General features: G+C 47.9%; 2 protein-coding genes across 3 annotated transcripts in view; one reads left to right on the top strand and one right to left on the bottom strand.

The window, feature by feature from the left end:
* Positions 1-2,407: 2,407 nt before the first annotated feature.
* On the bottom strand, positions 2,408-3,071 carry LOC309971941 (small ribosomal subunit protein uS7-like; the record flags this gene model as incomplete). Its single annotated transcript, XM_082855378.1, has 1 exon — positions 2,408-3,071. Exon 1 carries the CDS (start codon positions 3,017-3,019, stop codon positions 2,408-2,410), a length of 612 nt encoding a protein of 203 aa, XP_082711504.1. The 5' UTR covers positions 3,020-3,071.
* A 1,514-nt stretch (positions 3,072-4,585) lies between these two features.
* Positions 4,586-19,336, top strand: part of SYNJ2 (synaptojanin 2) — a gene marked incomplete at both ends in the record, with an annotated part of 95,848 nt that continues 81,097 nt past the window's right edge. For both annotated transcript variants that reach the window (XM_082855809.1, XM_082855810.1), the window contains one exon: positions 4,586-4,712. In XM_082855809.1, the coding sequence (XP_082711935.1) occupies positions 4,586-4,712 (127 nt within the window). The remainder of the gene's footprint in view (positions 4,713-19,336) is intronic.

Raw genomic sequence — 19,336 nt, 5'->3', positions numbered from 1 at the left:
ACTCCCGATGCCCTTGTCCATGTACCGCCAGCGCCCCCGGGTTGTCAAAGCCGCCCCCTCCCTCTCTGGCGCCACTGCTCCCTCAAGTTTCATCCAGCAGCTAGGATGATCTGATATAAACATCATCTAAGCAGGCCTGGTCCATCTTAGAAAGGTCTCTTGTCCCTTCTGCCCACCATCCTATTTATTTTGTGATTTTCCCAGCCAGGCTTCCAGAGTCAGCAGACTATGCTTACTGCCCCCATTTCTTCCTTAATTCTTTTTTTTTTTTTAATTTATTTTTATTTTTGGCCGTGTTGGGTCTTCATTGCTACGCATGGGCTTTCTCTAGTTGCGGCGTACTCTTTGTTGTGGTGCGCAGGCTTCTCATTGCAGTGGCTTCTCTTGTTGTGGAGCACAGGCTCTAGGCACGTGGGCTTCAGCAGTTGTGGCACATGGGCTTCAGTAGTTGTGGCTTGTGGGCTCTAGAGCGCAGGCTCAGTAGTTGTGGCTCACGGGCTTAGTTGCTCCGCAGCATGTGGGATCTTCCTGGCCCAGGGCTCGAACCCGTGTCCCCTGCGTTGGATTCTTAACCACTTCGCCACCAGGGAAGCCCTCTTCCTTAATTCTTTGCAAGCTTTTTTCCCAGCCTCTAATTCAGAGGTCACCATTACCTCCTCACCAAACCAAGGCTCTTTCCTGAGCCCTCATTGTTAGGGACCTTTCTGAGGGTCTCAGCCAGTGACCATCCTGCTTCCCAGAGCATCCCCTGCCACACCTGGGCTTCCCTAATCTCAGGCCACTTCTTTCTAGTCTTTTCTTCCTGCCCCTCCCACACTCAGACTGGCCTTCACCCCCCCCCCCAACCCCCTTTCAGAGAGCTCTTCCCCTCACAGCCTCCACTCTTCATTTCTGGCCTTTCCTGCTGGCTGACCCGCATCATCTTAAACTCAGCGCAAGCCAGACCAGGCCCACTTCCCCACCCCCAGTTCCTGTCTCTGGTCACACTGGCTTCCTCCCTCATTCTCCTGGCTCTGTCGATGGGACCACCACCTCCCCATTCTCTCAACGCTGGGCTCCTTTCTGACTTCTCGCTGTCCTTTTGCCTCTCATGCAATAGGCACCAGGTACAGTCTTTCGTGTATCTCTCCCCTATTTCTCTCTCTGCTTTGATAACTTGCTGGGCTCCCTGGCTCCCCAGGTCCTGGCTGACTCCCCGGGCCACAGCCCCGTTGCATTTCCTGCCGTTGTCTACTCCAGGGGTGACGGAGCTGGCTTTTCCTTCCCGCCTCACCTCCTCCCCCTCCAATCATAGACCTCCAAGAGCTCTGCATTTCAGGAGTGGGATGTGCCCAAGCTTTCGCCACTCACATGGGTCCGCTGGTCTTCCCAGGTTCCACGCATGGTTTAGGTATCAGAGCTGACCTTTTTCTCTAATGTCTCAAGATCTGATACTTTCTCCATCTGCTAAACGTGCCAGTGCCTGAGTGACCCTCAGCCTATCACAGCAGTGTGTATGTAAGGATGGGGCTTCCTCTGCTGCCCCTGTGGACCATCCCACTCCAAACCATGACCTGAAAACACAGCAGGTGCCAATTCTCAGAGGTAGGGGAACACCCATTATTGGTGTCTAAGATGCATGTTATAGCATTGCTGAAATCAGGGCACTGCTAACGATTTAATTACATGGTTTAATTGGCACCATTTTTTCCTTCTCAGTGGTACATAAAATAGTGGTTCATCTTATTGTGTCTTAGATTCCATAAGCTGTAAAGCTCAAGTGCTGGTCTGGACTATAGGAAATTTTCTAAAATATGTTCAGCATGCCACTGTGCAGAGCTGTAAATTATGTGATACTAGGAAAGGCAGGAAAGAAGAGGAGAGAGAAAATTTTAAAAGACTTGGTCCCCTTCCTAAGATCTTATGACCTAATTTGTGAAACAGGGCTAAGAGAAATCTAAAAACACTTCTCAAGCAACATATGAGCAGGTGAGAGCTGAAGTGGACACCTGTGAATCTGAGGGTACATAAACACTGTTGTCTGGAACCTCAGCATCCCAGGAAGGCTTCCTGGAGGAAGTGAGCTTTGCATCTAAAAGGAAAGAAAAAGTGGGCCAAAGGCTACTCTGCCTCATTTAATGGGCACACTGTTCTCAGAAGGAAATAATGTCTCCATTTTACAAATGTTTGGATAGCGTATGAGCATCATACCCGGGATATCCACCACATAATTGAATTTGTGACAAGGGGGCAGGAGGCTCAGGAATGACTTGAATCTCTGCTGTTGTTCACATTTCCTTTATTTCCCAAATCACTCCCTGAGAGGGTATCCACAGAGGATGGAATGTCTGGTGGTTCCTGGTCATTCTTTTTTTTGGGGGGGGCACCCCAAAGGGAAAACAGGTTTATTGCAGCTGTGGTCAGGCAATCAGTGGTTGAACTTGGCCACACGTTCCAGCTCATCCTTCTTGATAGTGTAGGAGTTGGAGGAGCCCTTGGCGGCACTGATGAGCTCGTCTGCCAGGCACTCGGCAATGGTCTTGATGTTCCGGAAGGTGGCCTCACGGGCACCTGTGCACAGCAGCCAGATGGCCTGATTCACACGGCGCAGCGGGGACACGTCCACGGCCTGCCGCCTCACTGTTCCAGCTCGCCCAATGCGGGTCGAGTCCTCCCGGGGGCCACTGTTGATGATGGCATTCACCAGGACCTGCAGGGGGTTCTCGCCTGTGAGCAGATGGATGATCTCAAAGGCGTGCTCGATGATGCGCACAGTCATGAGCTTCTTGCCATTGTTGCGGCCATGCGTCATCATGGAGTTGGTGAGGCGCTCCACGATGGGGCACTGCGCCTTGTGGAAGCACTTGGCCGTGTAGCGCCCTGCACTGTGGGGCAGGTATTTGGCATACTTCTCCTTCACTGCGATGTAATCCTGCAGGGAAATGCCATGGATCTGCACATCATCAGTGCTCCACTTCCCAAAGAGCTTGACGTCGGGGGTCTCTGCTACTGCATGTGCAGCTGTCTCCCACTCCGTCATCCTGAAGGCGCAGCCGAGGCGTCTCGGCCGCTCGGCGTGGACCACGCGCGCCCTGGCACAGATAGGAAGCGTTCCTGGTCATTCTTGAGTGTTCTGCAAGGGCGCCACCATCCTGCTTGCCAACCGGGGGCTCTGCTCCTTCTGGAACTTGCCCGAGAGACAAATGGCTTAACCCACAGCCTTCTCCACGTGAGCAGAATGGGTGTGAGAGGAACCAACTGGGTGTGGGGCCTGATGGGAACATCCTGACGGAGGTCTCAGGGCCATCCATACACATCCCTTACAGGAGAAGGAAACGAGGCCCCCCAAACCCACCCAAAGGGCGATTCCAGGGAATCCCTCTCCTTCCTTCTCTCTCCCCTCCCCTGAAGACCATTCCCGACATCCTGGCTAAAACCCAGTGCCAAGAGGGGCCCTGCATAGCTGCCAGGTCCACATATTCCAGTGGAGGATGCAGGGATATGTGCTGCTGTCCACATGTCTGAGTACAAACTGGCTTGTTGTAGTATCTACCCTTAAGTCAAGGACTGTACACACTCACCAGAGTGGGAGGAGGGGTTGCAAGATGGAGGGAAAGGGCGCGGGCAGGGAGAGGGAAGGGCCCCGCCCTGGCGCACCCACACCCATCAGCGTCTCACAGTTGGCCCTGCGCGTTACTCCCGAGCGTTAGGCTCCTCCGCACCCATCCTGTAAGCCGGTGGGGCAGGTGCCGGTCACCATCCGACAAAGGAGAAAAGCGGGCTCAGAGAAGTCAAGCTCACACGGTAAGTGGCAGGTCTAGAGATCAGGGTCTCAGTTCTCTCCGAGAAAACACACCTTTGATCCTCCCAAATTCTACCTGGGCGGGGGACAGTGGACCGCAGTACCCTCCGTACAGAAAGCTAGTAGAAGGCAACACTTACGGAACACTTTCCACTCGCCAGGCACTCACCAAGCCCTTTACACGAATTAACTCCATCCTCACCGCAACTTTACGAAGTAGGTACAGTTTCTAATCCCGCTTCACCCGTAGGGCTACTGAGGCCCAGAGAAGCAGGGACTCGTCCATGGTCGCAGAAGTAGACGAGAGAGGGAGGCGTGAGCGGGACTGGGAGGACCAGTGAGGACAGCGGAGGGCCCGGTGGTTTCCAGCATCGCGGCGCCGGCCAGGCCCCGGCTGCCCATATAAGGCCGCGGGCGTCCTGTAACGTTTCAGGCGCATTAGGGCGCCCGGCAGACTGCAGCCTCCTCCGCGCCGAGGAATGTGTGGAATCCTCCTTCCTGACTGCCGCCCACCGCAGGGGGACTTCCCCTCCGCACCCGGGCCCCGGATTAGCCCCCGAGCGAGCCCGGAGGCCTCCCACCACTGCCTGGCCGCTGGGGGGAGCGCGGCGCCTCGTCTGAGCCGGCCGGGAGGCGGGGAGGCGACCGCGCGCCCTCACCTGCCCGGGGCGGCGCGCGCGGGCGCAGAGGAGGCGGCGGGGCGGAGGCCGGGGAGGAGCCTGCGCCGGGCGGCGGCGTGGGCGCGAAGTGAAACTCCTGGAAGTTGCGGGAGCGCGGGGAGCCGCGGCGGCGGGCCGCGCGCCCATGGCTTTAAGCAAAGGGCTGCGGCTGCTCGGGCGGCTGGAGGCCTCGGGGGAGAGCAGCATCCTTCTGGAGGCGCGCGGCCGCGGGGACTGCTTGCTCTTCGAGGCCGGCACGGTGGCCACGCTCGGTGAGTGCGGCAGGCGGCGCCGCCCGGGGCTCCGGGCCGGCGACTCCGCAACGGCGCCGGGGCTCGGGCCGCGCCCTGGTCCCCTGTCCCGGGGAGGATGCCGGGAGGGAAGGTCGCCTGGTCGCCGACCAGTCCCGGGCGGCGCGGAGGTGGCGGAGGCGTGGGCGTCGCACGCGCAGGGTGGCGGGTGGCCAGTTTGAATGAAGTGACGCCGGGGACGCCAGAAGACACGTGTGGCTGCTCCCGGGTGCACAGGGGTCTGCGGTCTGCGCGCCTGCCGGCGGGGTCCGTTCTTGGAGAGCCGCCTCTGGTCCCTTCTGCCCCGCGCTCCCCTGGGACCCGTTACAGATTCAAGACCATCTAAGAGGGGTGACTTAGGAGGCGGTCCGACCAAGTGCCTGGCGCTGTTTTTCTTTGGCACCTGTTGATGAAACCAGTGAATGCCCGTTCCCTTGTGATGGCCTCCTTCACTCCCGGGGGGGATGGGGACGAAAGCACCGTAACATAGACTCCGGAGAAAGCGCTGATGGCACCTTTGCCTCATGTAAATACTTGGCTGAGAAGCATCAGTACTGTAAAGTATAGAACTTGGAGGCAAAAAAAAACCCCACAAAAACCAGTGCTGGGTGTATTTGACATTAGGCGGTTGCCAAGTCAATGTATTTCACCTGTGAGCTCCAGGAAGTCTTGACACTAACATTGTGTCAAGGGCTTTAGAGACCATCTCATTTAATTTTCACAATTCTACAAAAGGACTAGTATTATCTCCATACTACAGAGGAGTAAACTGAGGCCTGAAGAGGCTAAGAAACGTGCTTGCCCAAGGTGACAAACAGCTCTACCTGACTTCCAATGACTATTTCTGTATTGTTGTACAGTGTGCGGCTTCTTGGAATCACCTTGTTTTGTGGCTAACATTCATGATGAAGGCCAGGTAACAAAGGGAGCGAAACCAGGTAGAATTGTTAGAACTTCAACCTGAACAGTAGAGAGCAGGCTTACAACTGGTGTCCATCATCTCCCCTGTTTGTAGCTAAACAAAGCTCAGAGGAGGATCACCAGTTCTTTAGGTAGATGACCTGTGCAGTCACGCCCACCACATTTTATAATTGAATCATCTTTTTTTTCAGATTGTATGCATCAATTCTTCAATTAGATTCTTCGGTATACATCTTGGAAGGACCATCTCTTCTCTTTCTGCTTCCCTAATCATTTCATTAGCATATAGTTATCTGGCTTGTTTTCAGTCACTTGGTTACTAAAACACATCTCCAGTATTGTCAGCACCATAAGTGTGCAGTAATCATGGATTAAATTATTATCAGATTATTCCAGTTTGTGCTCTGTCCCGAAAAGTCCAAGTTTGGTCATTTGCTAAGGTCTTGAAAGAAAACCACAAAAATCTCCATTCCATTTTAGATGTCTACTTCATACCACATGTATCAGAGCTGAGAGATTAAATTGCATGGTACAAAACTACTGCTTCCTCAAAGAGATTAAAATATTATTCAGTTGGATGACAGCAACTTTAAGCAAGGTTCCTATATATTTGAGTTCCTTTCAAGCCACTGGGATAAAAAGACTTTATTTTTTCAAAAGTGAAGATTTTAAAATGATTAATGAAAGTAATGCAATGCATATTTTCTGTTGGAAATTAGGTTTGGGCTGAAATCATGTATATTATGTTGGTGATTACAATAGTCTGGATTCTAGAACAGAGGGTGTAATGACAGGAATGGGCCTCAGCTCACGTGCAGTCCACATTTGTCACTTAACCTAGCATTCATTTTTCAGTAGACTTTGGGCTGAATACTTAGCTTGTGGAGTCTTCTTAAATTAAGTGAAACTATTTTTATTTATTTTTTGAAACACCTTTATTGGAGTATAATTGCTTTACAATGGTGTGTTAGTTTCTGCTTTATAACAAAGTGAATCAGCTGTACATATATCCCCATATATCCTCCCTCTTGCGTCTCCCGCCACACCCTCCCTATCCCACCTCTCTAGGTGGTCACAAAGCACCAAGCTAATGTCCCTGTGCTATGCGGCTGCTTCCCACTAGCTATCTATTTTACTTTTGGTAGTGTATGTATGTACATGCCACTCTCTCACTTTGTCCTAGCTTACCCTTCCCCCTCCCCGTGTCCCCAAGTCCGTTCTCTATGTCTGCGTCTTTATTCCTGTCCTGCCCCTAGGTTCTTCAGAACCTTTTTTTGGTTTTTGTTTTTTTAGATTCCATATGTATGTGTTAGCATACGCTATTTGTTTTTCTCTTTCGGACTTACTTCACTCTGTATGACAGACTCTAGGTCCATCCAACTCACTACAAATAACTTAATTTTGTTTCTTTTTATGGCTGAGTAATATTCCATGTATATATGTGCCACATCTTCTTTATCCATTCATCTGTCGATGGACACTTAGGTTGCTTCCATGTCCTGGCTATTGTAAATAGAGCTGCAGTGAACACTGTGGTACATGACTCTTTAAATTATGGTTTTCTCAGGGTATATGCCCAGTAGTGGGATTGCTGGGTCGTAGGGTAGTTCTATTTTTAGTTTTTTGAGGAACCTCCATACTGTTCTCCATAGTGGCTGTGTCAGTTTACATTCCCACCAACAGTGCAAGAGGGCTCCCTTGTCTCCACACCCTCTCCAGCATTTATTGTTTGTAGATTTTTTATGATGGCTATTCTGACTGGTGTGAGGTGATAACTCATTGTAGTTTCGACTTGCATTTCTCTAATGATTAGTGATGTTGAGCATCCTTTCATGTGTTTGTTGGCCATCTGTATATCTTCTTTGGAGAAATGTCTATTTAGGTCTTCTGCCCATTTTTGGATTGGATTGTTTGTTTGTTTTTTTGATATTGAGCTGCATGAGCTGCTTGTAAATTTTGGAGATTAGTCCTTTGTCAGTTGCTTCATTTGCAAATATTTTCTCTCATTCTGAGGGTTGTCTTTTTGTCTTGTTTATGGTTTCCTTTGCTGTGCAAAAGCTTTGAAGTTTCATTAGGTCCCATTTGTTTATTTTTGTTTTTATTTCCATTTCTCTAGGAGGTGGGTCAAAAAGCATCTTTCTGTGATTTATGTCATACAGTGTTCTGCCTGTGTTTTCCTCTAAGAGTTTTATAGTGTCTGGTCTTACATTTAGGTCTTTAATCCATTTTGAGTTCATTTTTGTGTGTGGTGTTAGGGAGTGTTCTAATTTCATTCTTTTACATGTAGCTGTCCAGTTTTCCTAGCACCACTTATTGAAGAGGCTGTCTTTTCTCCATTGTATATTCTTGCTCCTTTATCAAAAATAAGGTGACCATATGTACATGGGTTTATCTCTGGGCTTTCTATCCTGTTCCATTGATCTATATTTCTGTTTTTGTGCCAGTACCATACTGTCTTGATTACTGTAGCTTTGTAGTGTAGTCTGAAGTCTAGGAGCCTGATTCCTCCAGCTCTGTTTTTCTTTCTCCAGATTGCTTGGGCTGTTCAGGGTCTTTTGTGTTTCCATACAAATTGTGAAATTTTTTGTTCTGGTTCTATGAAAAATACCATTGATAGTTTGATAGGGATTACACTGAATCTGTAGATTGCTTTGGGCAGTATAGTCATTTTCACAATGTTGATTCTTCCAATCCAAGAACATGGTATAGCTCTCCATCTGTTTGTATCATCTTTAATTTCTGTCATCAGTGTCTTATAGTTTTCTGCATACAGGTCTTTTGTCTCCTTAGGTAGGTTTATTCCTAGGTATTTTATTTTTTTGTTGTTGCAGTGGTAAATGGGAGTGTTTCCTTAATTTCTCTTGCAGATTTTTCATCATTAGTATATAGGAATGCAAGAGATTTCTGTGCATTAATTTGTATCCTGCTACTTTACCAAATTCATTGATTAGCTCTAGTAGTTTTCTGGTAGCATCTTTAGGATTCTCTATGTATAGTATCATGTCATCTGCAAACAGTGACAGCTTTACTTCTCCTTTTCCGATTTGGATTCCTTTTATTTCTTTTTCTGCTCTGATTGCTGTGGCTAAAACTTCCAAAACTATGTTGAATAATAGTGGTGAGAGTGGACAACCTTGTCTTGTTCCTGATCTTAGTGGAAATGGTTTCAGTTTTTCACCATTATGAATGATGTTTGCTGTGAATTTGTCATATATGGCCTTTATTATGTTGAGGTAAGTTCCCTCTATTCCTACTTTCTGCAGGGTTTTTGTCATAAATGGGTGTTGAATTTTGTTGAAAGCTTTTTCTGCATCTACTGAGATGATCGTATGGTTTTTCTCCTTCAGTTTGTTATTGTGGTTTATCACATTGATTGATTTGTGTATATTGAAGAATTCTTGCATTCCTGGGATAAACCCCAATTGATCATGTTGTATGATCCTTTTAATGTGCTGTTGGATTCTGTTTGTTAGCATTTTGTTGAGGAGTTTTGCATGTATGTTCATCAGTGATATTGGCCTGTAGTTTTCTTTCTTTGTGACATCTTTGTCTGGTTTTGGTATCAGGGTGATGGTGGCCTCATAGAATGTGTTTGGGAGTGTTCCCCCCGTGCTATATTTTGGAAGAGTTTGAGAAGGTTAGGTGTTAGCTCTTCTCTAAATGTTTGATAGAATTCGCCTGTGAAGCCATCTGGTCCTGGGATTTTGTTTGCTGGAAGATTTTTAATCACAGTCTCAATTTCAGTGCTTGTGATTGGTCTGTTTATATTTTCTATTTCTTCCTGGTTCAATCTCAGAAGGTTGTGCTTTTCTAAGAATTTGTCCATTTCTCCCAGGTTTTCCATTTTATTGGCATGTACTTGCTTATAGTAATCTCTCATGATCCTTTTTATTTCTGCAATGTCAGTTGTTACTTCTCCTTTTTCATTTCTAATTCTATTGATTTAAGTCCTCTCCCTTTTTTTCTTGATGAGTCTGGCTAATGGTTTATCAATTTTGTTTATCTTCTCAAAGAACCAGCTTTTAGTTTTATTGATCTTTGCTATTGTTTCCTTCATTTCTTTTTCATTTATTTCTGCTCTGATCATTATGATTTCTTTCCTTCTGCTAACTTTGGGGTTTTTTTGTTCTTTTTTCTCTAATTGCTTTAGGTATAAGGTTAGGTTGTTTATTTGAGATTTTTTTGTTTCTTGAGGTAGGATTGTATTGCTATAAGCTTCCCTCTTAGAACTGCTTTTGCTGCATCCCATAGGTTTTGGGTCATTGTGTTTTCATTGTCATTTGTCTCTAGGTATTTTTTGATTTCCTCTTTGATTTCTTCAGTGATCTCTTGGTTATTTAGTAGTGAGTTGTTTAGCCTCCATGTGTTTGTAGTTTTTACAGATTTTTTTCCTGTAATTGATATCTAGTCTCACAGCGTAGTGGTCGGAAAAGGTACTTGATATGATTTCCGTTTTCTTAAATTTACCAAGGCTTGATTTGTGACCTAAGACATGATCTATCCTGGAGAATATTCCATGAGCACTTGAGAAGAAAGTGTATTCTGTTGTTTTTGGATGGAATGTCCTATAAATATCAATTAAGTCCATCTTGTTTAATGTATCATTTAGAGCTTGTGTTTCCTTATTTATTTTCATTTTGAATGATCTGTCCATTGGTGAAAGTGGGAAGTTAAAGTCCCCTACTATGAATGTGTTACTGTCGATTTCCCCTTTTATGGCTGTTAGCATTTGCCTTATGTATTGAGGTGCTCCTATGTTGGGTGCATAAATATTTACAATTGTTATATCTTCTTCTTGGATTGATCCCTTGATCATTACGTAGTGTCGTTCTCTGTCTCTTGTAATAGACTTTATTTTAAAGTCTATTTTGTGTGATATGAGAATTGCTACTCCAGCATTCTTTTGATTTCCATTTGCATGGAATATCTTTTTCCATCCCCTCACTTTCAGTCTGTATGTGTTCCTAGGTCTGAAGTGGGTCTCTTGTAAACAGCATATATACAGGTCTTGTTTTTGTATCCGTTCAACCAGTCTATGTCCTTTGGTTGGAACATTTAATCCATTTACATTTAAGGTAGTTATCGATATGTATGTTCCTATTATCATTTTCTTAATTGTTTTTGGTTTGTTATTGTAGGTCTTTTCCTTCTCTTGTGTTTCCTGCCTAGAGAAGTTCTTTAGCATTTGTTGTAAAGCTGGTTTGGTGGTGCTGAACTCTCTTAGCTTTTGCTTGTCTGTAAAGGTTTTAATTTCTCCATCGAATCTGACTGAGATCCTTGCTGGGTAGAGTAATCTTGATTGTAGGTTTTTCCCTTTCATCACTTTAAATATATTCTGCCACTCCCTTCTAGCTTGTAGAGTTTCTGCTGAAAGATCAGCTCTTAACCTTATGGGCATGCCCTTGTATGTTATTATTTTTTTTGTTTTTCCCTTGCTGCTTTTAATATTTTTCTTTGTATTTAATTTTTGATAGTTTGATTAATATGTGTCTTGGTCTGTTTCTCCTTGGATTTATCCTCTATGGGACTCTCTGTGCTTCCTGGACTTGATTGACTATTTCCTTTCCCATATTAGGGAAGTTTTCAACTATAATCTCTTCAAATATTTTGTCAGTCCCTTCCTTTTTCTCTTCTTCTTCTGGAACCCCTATAATTCGAATGTTGGTGCATTTAATGTTGTCCCAGAGGTCTCTGAGACTGTCCTCAGTTCTTTTCATTCTTTTTTCTTTATTCTGCTCTGTGGTAGTTATTTCCACTATTTTATCTTCTATGTCACTTATCCGTTCTTCTGCCTCAGTTATTCTGCTATTGATTCCTTGTAGAGAATTTTTAGTTCCATTTTTTGTGTTGTTCATTATTGTTTGTTTGGTCTTTAGTTCTTCTAGGTCCTTGTTAAACGTTTCTTGTATTTTCTCCATTCTGTTTCCAAGAATTTGGATCATCTCTCCTATCATTACTCTGAATTCTTTTTCAGGTAGACTGCCTATTTCCTCTTCATTTGTTTGGTCTGGTGGGTTTTTACCTTGCTCCTTCATCTGCTGTGTGTTTTTCTGTCTTCTCATTTTGCTTAACTTATTGTGTTTGGGGTCTCGTTTTTGCAGGCTGCAGGTTCGTAGTTCCCGTTGTTTTTGGTGTCTGCCCCCAGTGGCTAAGGTTGGTTCAGTGGGTTGTGTAGGCTTCCTGGTTTAGGGGACTGGTGCCTGCGTTCTGGTGGATGACGCTGGATCTTGTCTTACTGGTGGGCAGGACCGCATCTGGTGATGTGTCTTGGGGTGTCTGGCCTTATTATGATATTAGGCAGCCTCTCTGCTAATGGGTGGGGTTGTGTTCCTGTCTTGCTAATTGTCTGGCATAGGGTGTCCAACGCTGTAGCTTGCTGGTCGTTGAGTGGAGCTGGGTCTTAGTATTGAGATGGAGGTCTCTGGAGAGCTTTCACCATTTGATATTATGTGGAGCTGGGGAGGTCTCTGGTGGACCAGTGTCCTGAACTGGGCTCTCCTGCCTCAGAGGCACAGGCCTGACACCCGGCTGGAGCACCAAGACCCTGTCAGCCACATGGCTCAGAAGAAAAGGGAGAAAACAAAAAAGAAAATAAGTAAACAAAATTATTAAAATGAAGAATTAAAAAAATTATTAAAAATAAAAAAATTTTTAAGTAATTAAAAAAGAAAGAAGAGCAATCAAACCGAAAAACAAATCCACCAATGGTAACAAGCGATGAAAACCCACAGAAAACAGACAGACAGAACCCTAGGGCAAGTGTAAAAGCAAGGCTGCACCGGCAAAATCACACAAAGAAGCGCACACACCTCACACTCACAAAAAGAGCAAAGGAAACAACAACTATATATATGCTACAAAAAAGGAAGAGAGCAAGCACATCAGTAACGAATCTACCAGTGGTGAGAAGCTCTAAATAGTAAACCATGATAAACACAAAACCAGAAACGAATCAGATGCAGAAAGCAAGCCCCAAGTCTACAGCTGCCCCCAGAGCCCACCGCCTCAATCTGGGATGGTTCGCTGTCTATTCAGGTATTGCACAGATGCAGGTACGTCAAGTTGATTGTGGAGCTTTAATCCGCTGCTCCTGAGGCTGCTGGGAGAGGTTTCCCTTTCGCTTCTTTGTTCGCACAGCTCCCGGGGCTCAGCTTTGGATTTGGACCCGCCTCTGTGTGTAGGTCACCGGAGGGCATCTGTTCTTGGCTCAGACAGGGCGGGGTTAAAGGAGCAGCTGATTAGGGGGCTCTGGCTCACTCAGGCCGGTGGGGAGGGAGGGGTACAGCTGCGGGGTGAGCCTGCACGTCGCACTAGCCTGAGGCGCGCCATGCATTCTCCGTGGGAAGTTGTCCCTGGATCCCGGGACCCTGGCGTTGGCGGGCTGCACAGGCTCCCGGGAGGGGAGGTGTGGAGAGTGACCTGTGCTCGCACACAGGCTTTTTGGTGGCGGCAGCAGCAGCCTTAGCGTCTCATGCCCGTCTCTGGAGCTCGTTTAGGCAGTACTCTGAATCCCCTGTCCTCGTGCACTCCGAAACAATGGTCTCTTCAAGTGAAACTATTTTTAAAAGGCAGCTGTAGCATTTGGTGATGTTGCTGGTCCAGAGAAGGATTGTGGGAGCCTTCTGTTACTAGAAAGCTGTTGTCTCAGACTTTTAGAGTATTCTAAACACATCACAGTTGGATAGACCGGCTCTGAACTTGAAATTCCCATCTGTGTTCTAAAAGTCTAGCTTTTTGCTTTCCTTTTCTGGATAAGGTTAAGAGTGCTTTCATTTTTTTCCCCCTAGAAGGTTGCAGTCTCTACTTTTGCGAGGGGCAGTACACCTCTGGCGGCAGCTGGCAAAGCTGGCAGTGGAACCCTGGCCATTCCATGAGGTTCAAGGTTGGGGGCAGCTTTCTTTTCACATCAGCTGTGGTTTCCTGTGATGGGTCTCCCCAGTGAGGAATGAGAGGTCAAGCAGACTTAAGTCGAGGGTTTATTCCCACTGTCGAGGGCAGTGGTTTCTCCCTGGCCCCTGAGTGGTCCTAAATCCTGTGCAGCTGTGCGGCAGGTGCACACTGCTGCTTTTACGGGGACTGGCAGGCGAGCTAGGTGGGCCCAACAGGCATAAGCACAGCTCTTCAAGGCACATTTCAACCCGTAAGGATCATAACTTGAAAAGGCTTCCCAGGGAAAGGGGCTCACCTTTGCTTGATGTTTTCAGGCAGTGCTGAGATAGGAGCTTGGGTTGGGTGGTGAGTTTAGGAAAAACCGATGATCGTTGATTGGCCGATTTCTAGGTTAGTCCTATTCCAACGTGACTTAGGCGGCCACCCAGCCTGCCAGCAGGAGGGTTGCTGGAGGAATACTTCCAAGTTCCAGCTTCTAAAAGAATTAGGTTGAGAATCTGTCTTTAATGTGGATCAGCGGGAACAGGAATTCCAGAGGCAGAAAAGCCAAACAGGTTGGCACCAATTTCAAAGGTTTTTATAAAGTTTTCTCGATGACCTGATTCAACGGTAGGAGGCATCTCAAGTATAGATACAAAGCCAGAGCCTGTAACCGTTCCCCTGGGTCTGCCGTCCACAGTTAACACACAGATGTTCTCTTATTTGTGTGCTGGGACAAAAAGCGCTTGCCGTCTTGTCTCTCTTGGTCGCTTTTAGACGTCGTGCAGACCAGATGAAGGGAACTGTGCCTGTTGTTCATGCATTTCGTCCATTTTTAGAGCCAGCAGCAATGCTCCAGAGTTCTCCAGACGGCCCCCCAGGAAGGGTGGTCTGCAAGTGCGTGTGTGTTTACACGTGGGTGTGAGTCGTGCAGCCCTGCCTCTCCCACCCCCAGCTGTGCCTGCCGTGGAGCAGGGAGCGGGGTGGGCAGGAGGCTCCGCGAGACTTAATGAAGCTGATTAGTGAGTGTCCCGAAATTCCCTGAGCTTCTGGGGGAAGAGGTCCTGTGTGAACACGGGCCTGGGTTCTCCCAGCTGCTGTGGGAGAGGCCACAGTGTCAAGTTTCGTTTGACTTGGAGACGTGGCCATGGAGCCGAGCAAGGCTCTGTGTAAACTGCCACCTTGGCCACTTTGTCAGGCTTCGTGGCCTGGGTTTATTCGGTCAGTGACTTGAAGTTTGACCTGCCTGAGGGCATCTGGGGGAGTCGAGCGAATCCTCCGGGGTGAAGTCCTGCTGGGGGCTTCGGGCTCCGGCCTTGGGAAACCTGGGTGGTGACCCCAGGTCGCAGCGGCCTGTTGTGTCCGTGGCTCCTGAACAGGCCTTTCCCAGTTGCAGGTTTGCTCCTCGTAAGGTTGACAAGATGGCAAACTGAGCAGGTGTGCTTCTGCCTGGCTGTTTTGGTAACTCACCAGGAGGAATGGGATATCAGATCTCGCCAGGCTCCTTTTTTGGGCTGCGTGGCTCCAAAACTTTTCCTTTAACCTTTACCTGTGAAAATGTTCAGATGTACGCAGAGTGGAAGGAAAAAGGAATCTGCTGTACCTGTCACTCACTGTGGATGGCTATCTGTGTCACCCGTCCTGTATTTTATATGAAAAATAAATTTCCTAAAATTTAGTTGGTGTATTGCCAGCAAGGTTTTAATTAATTTGGCTTGGCTTTTTTTTTTTTCTTCCTGACTTGCATTTGTATGTGTGTAAGTTCAGATTTACTTGAGGGATTGAAATGTGACCAACAACAGAAATAGTGGTGTGAATTGATTCTGAGACTCTGGCCAAGATACATTTTTTTTTTTTTTTTTTTTTTTTTTTGTGGTACGTGGGCCTCTCACTGTCGTGGCCTCTCCCGTTGTGGAGCACAGGCTCCGGATGCGCAGGCCCAGCGGCCAAGGCTCACGGGCCCGGGATCTTTCCGGACTGGGGCACGAACCCGTGTCCCCTGCATCGGCAGGCGGACTCTCAACCACTGCGCCACCAGGGAAGCCCCAAGATACATTTTTAAGAGTGAAGTGATCACACGGAAAGAGTAAACCACAGCCTGGAAGAGCCGGGTGTCCCCCCTCTTGGGACAGCATTGATAGGCTCGAAGGAGATGGTCTGGACCCAGTGGAGGTACTGCCCCTAGACCACGGCAAGAGGGGGCCTTGCCCTGTGCCTCTCACCAGAATGAGGAGTTGGGCCAAGGGGCTGTGTCCCGTGCTGTTTGTGGCCCTCTCCCTGACTACCTCTGGACCACAGTCCGGGTACACAGGATCCTGGAATCTCCAGCCTGCTCTGGTCTCCTCCCAGGGCCCCCGACAGACTGTGCAGTGGGTGTGTCTACCCAGGTCTGGAGGAGGGGTAGCAAGGGTGCAGGGTGTGAGTGGAAGTGGACGCACACTTGCTGGGGTGTCCTCAGGTGTGTGCACGAGGCCCCTACAAGGTGGTATGAAGCCCAGAGGGGGCTGGGATCGGTGGATGGAAAAGGGGCCCAGGCTGGGGGCGGCTCTCCCTCCTGGGCGCATTCTGGGCCTGGCCTTCCGGTTAGTCCCGGGCGTGTCCTTCTCAAGCCAAAGAATAAAACATATTTTACTTAACAGTTTGTGAGCTTGATTGAAACCTTACAAATAGCTCCACGCACGGGGTGCAGGGCTCCGATGGTACCCGGCTCAGACCCTGGAGGTGTCAGGCCAGGCGTGCCGAGGTCTTACTCTGGGGCGTTCCTTGGGCGCCCAGGCACCCCTTTGTGATTTGTGGTTGCTCAGCTTCTGTTGATGGACGGTGTCACCTTTTCACCTGAGGATGATGTTTCTTTCCCCACTCAAAGTGTCCTTAAAGCCCTGGCAAACTGCCCCAGGCTCAGACCTGGGAATTAGATTGGGGTCCCTATTATTAGGGTGTGTGTGGTGGCCAGCCCATCTCCAGGGGAAAATCAAATCAGGCTGGCAAAGGTGCGTGCACCAAAGTAAGCTGAGGGCTTGAAAGCGAGGCCCTAGCGCTGCGCTGGCGTCTCCAGGCTGCAGTTACAGTGGGCGCTTTGCTAGGTGGCGGATTCTCAGCGAAAGTCAACACAAAACAGCCCAGTTACAGGCATTTCCTGTTTCAGGGACTTGCTGGAAGGAGACCTGGGACCCTGTTATGTAAATGTAAGTCATTATTGAGGGCACTTTAATGAAACCCTTAAAAACATGCCCGTCCTTGATCCAGTATTCTATGGGTAGACTATCTCAGGAAATACACACATGAACTCATTTTGCTTCAAGGATACGTATTGCAAAGTGTTTTGAATTTTCGGCTGGTCAGGTAAGCGTTGGTTCACTTGGTCATAATAGCTAACACTTGTGCTTACCACGCACCCGGCACTGTTTGTGGTTTATATGTATTGACTTATTCAGTCCTCACAAAGAGGCAGGTCCTAATCATCTCCATTGACACTCGGAGAAACTGAGGCACAGGGAAGTGTAAGAACTTGCATGAGGTTCTGTTTCTAGTTAGTGGCCGAGCTGTGATTTGAACAAGTCCAGGAGGCTCCAGAGAGCAGTCTGTTTGCTAAAATCCCATGCCTAGAAAAACAGAAATTTCAGTGTGTGTATGAAAAACACCAGCAGTGTCCTGTTGTCTCTCTGCTTATCTTGGGTTTCAAAACACACGTGTAGTCAGTGGAGAGAAGGGCTGCCGGCGCGTGTGAGCATCACATGGAATCCCGACTGGCTCTCCACCTGACACCTTTTTATAGCGGGGTGTTCAGGCTTGGGGAAGCAGTCACCCACTTTCCGAGCAGTGCGTGTGATATTACAAGGGGGAGATCTTCAAGAGAAATGTGTGGGCTTCAGTCCTGTGTTCTAGCAGATCTGAGGCTTGTCCCGGGGCTTGTCCTTCTGAGTGGATGTCCTGACACCTAGAACAGAGCCTGGTTAGGACTTAAGGCTCTGAAGGAAGTGCTGGGTTTCTCGGTGTAGAGGTGGCAGTGGACCCCAGGCTCCCCAAGGACGTGCATCTCAATGTGAGGACAGTCAAACAGATGACACGTTGGTGTCGTCCGGAACCTCTCCTCGATTTGGAGTGGGGAAAGGTTCCTGAGTGAGTGTGCTGGGCGCCCTGCACACTTCCTGTCCTCCTGTCCTGTATCTTCCTGTCCTCCTGTCCTGTATCTTCCTGTCCTCTGTTCTGGGGCCCTGAGGACGGCTCTGCCACGTGGGTGGATAGACTGCTTTGCACCCAAGGTGGGCACTGGGCACCTGTTGTGGAGCACAGGGCCCCGTCCAGGAAGGCTGGATGCATCTGGCCGGGTGCTGGGGGGCAGCAGTCTGAACTCGGGGCATAGGAAGCTGGAGGGTTGCCATTTGCTTATATAGCTTCTTGGTTCAGAAAATGACTCCGGGTGGGAGGATTCACTGAGCATATTAGCTGTGGAGGGTGGGCAGAACAGCTCCTTCCGGTGGCCCAGTTCATGCGAGCAATTCCAAAGTATGAATGCAGAAGTCTGAACTTAATTTTAAGGCAGTTTTTTGAGGATATGGGACTCTCCCGGCGAGGCTTCTGTAACATCACGGGAGCTGGTACTTAATTCTGTTCCTGCATCTGTGCCCATTTCCGCCCCTCCACCCCCCCTCCCCAGGCTGCTGGGGCGTGATGGGGCCGTCCCCCCTGCCCCACCTGCTGGACCCTTGTGCTCCACTCTCCGGCTCTTTCTTGTGTGTTTCACTGGAACCATATCCTCCCTGAGAACAGGGCATCGTCTTCTGCCACTTCTGCTCTTTGACAAGGTCTGAGGTGATGCTCAGGGCAAAACACGTGGTAAGAAAGGAAGAGGGACTTTTCCTGTGTCCTTTAAAGCACTGTGAGGTCTCATGGAGCAGAATGGGCCACCAAATGCTCTCCCGCTTACCGTGTTGATGTGGGATTTGGGGGTGGGGTAGGGAGAGGGCAGGGTGTTCAGGACTGATGCTCAGACCCAGCGGAGGACTGGGATGGGCCGGTCACCCATCAAGAGCGAGGAAAATGGCCACATTTAAGGTGAGCCTAATGTACAGCTTAGCTCTGCTGGCCGGCTGCCTTTTTGTATTCAACTTGTACTGACATTCCTGACGGGTGGTAGTAATCTGTACTCAGAAAAAGCAAACTCCTTTCCTCAGGTCTGACCCTGGAATGTTCTAGTGATAAGTCCTCCAAACCCTTCATCGGTTCCCTTACCTGAAGACCTGAATTCTAGCCCTGACTCCCTAAGCTCTTCCTTATCTGGGGGAATTTAGTTAATTCCCCCAGGCCTCAGAATCCTAATCTGAAAACAAATGCAGGACAACCTCTTCTGGCTTCCCTACTCTCAGATTCCATGTGTCTTTAAAAAAACAAAACAAAACAAAACAAAAAGTTAAACACTAAGCATAAGCAAATGAGCAACACCCCTACTTTACACACCTAGTTAAAATTATAAACCACCCAGAAATTTGAATCTTAGGAGAAATGACCTGGCAGAGTAAAATGTAAGATGGCTCAGATCTAAGTCTGAGCTAAACTTAGGAATCTGATGCTATACATTTTTTATTGGAGACTTATGAATTAATTAAAATGCATGAAATTCTCTCTTGATTCTGCCCCTTTACTGTAACCAGCCCAAAAAAATTTTAAGCCATAACAATTTAAGCTTAAATTAGGAACATATGGTATTTGTTAAACTAAGCTATGCTAATTGAGTAGCTCTTTTAGCGGATTCTTATTAGTATCCACTGGCATTCTGAAAATCACACCTTTCCTCATATTGAATAACATGTTTTCAA

The sequence above is a fragment of the Leucopleurus acutus genome (genome assembly GCF_964270905.1).
Source record: "Leucopleurus acutus genome assembly, chromosome: 15".
Classification (NCBI taxonomy): domain Eukaryota; kingdom Metazoa; phylum Chordata; class Mammalia; order Artiodactyla; family Delphinidae; genus Leucopleurus; species Leucopleurus acutus.
Note: the sequence above shows the minus strand (reverse complement) of the source record. Positions and strands in the feature narration are given on the sequence as shown.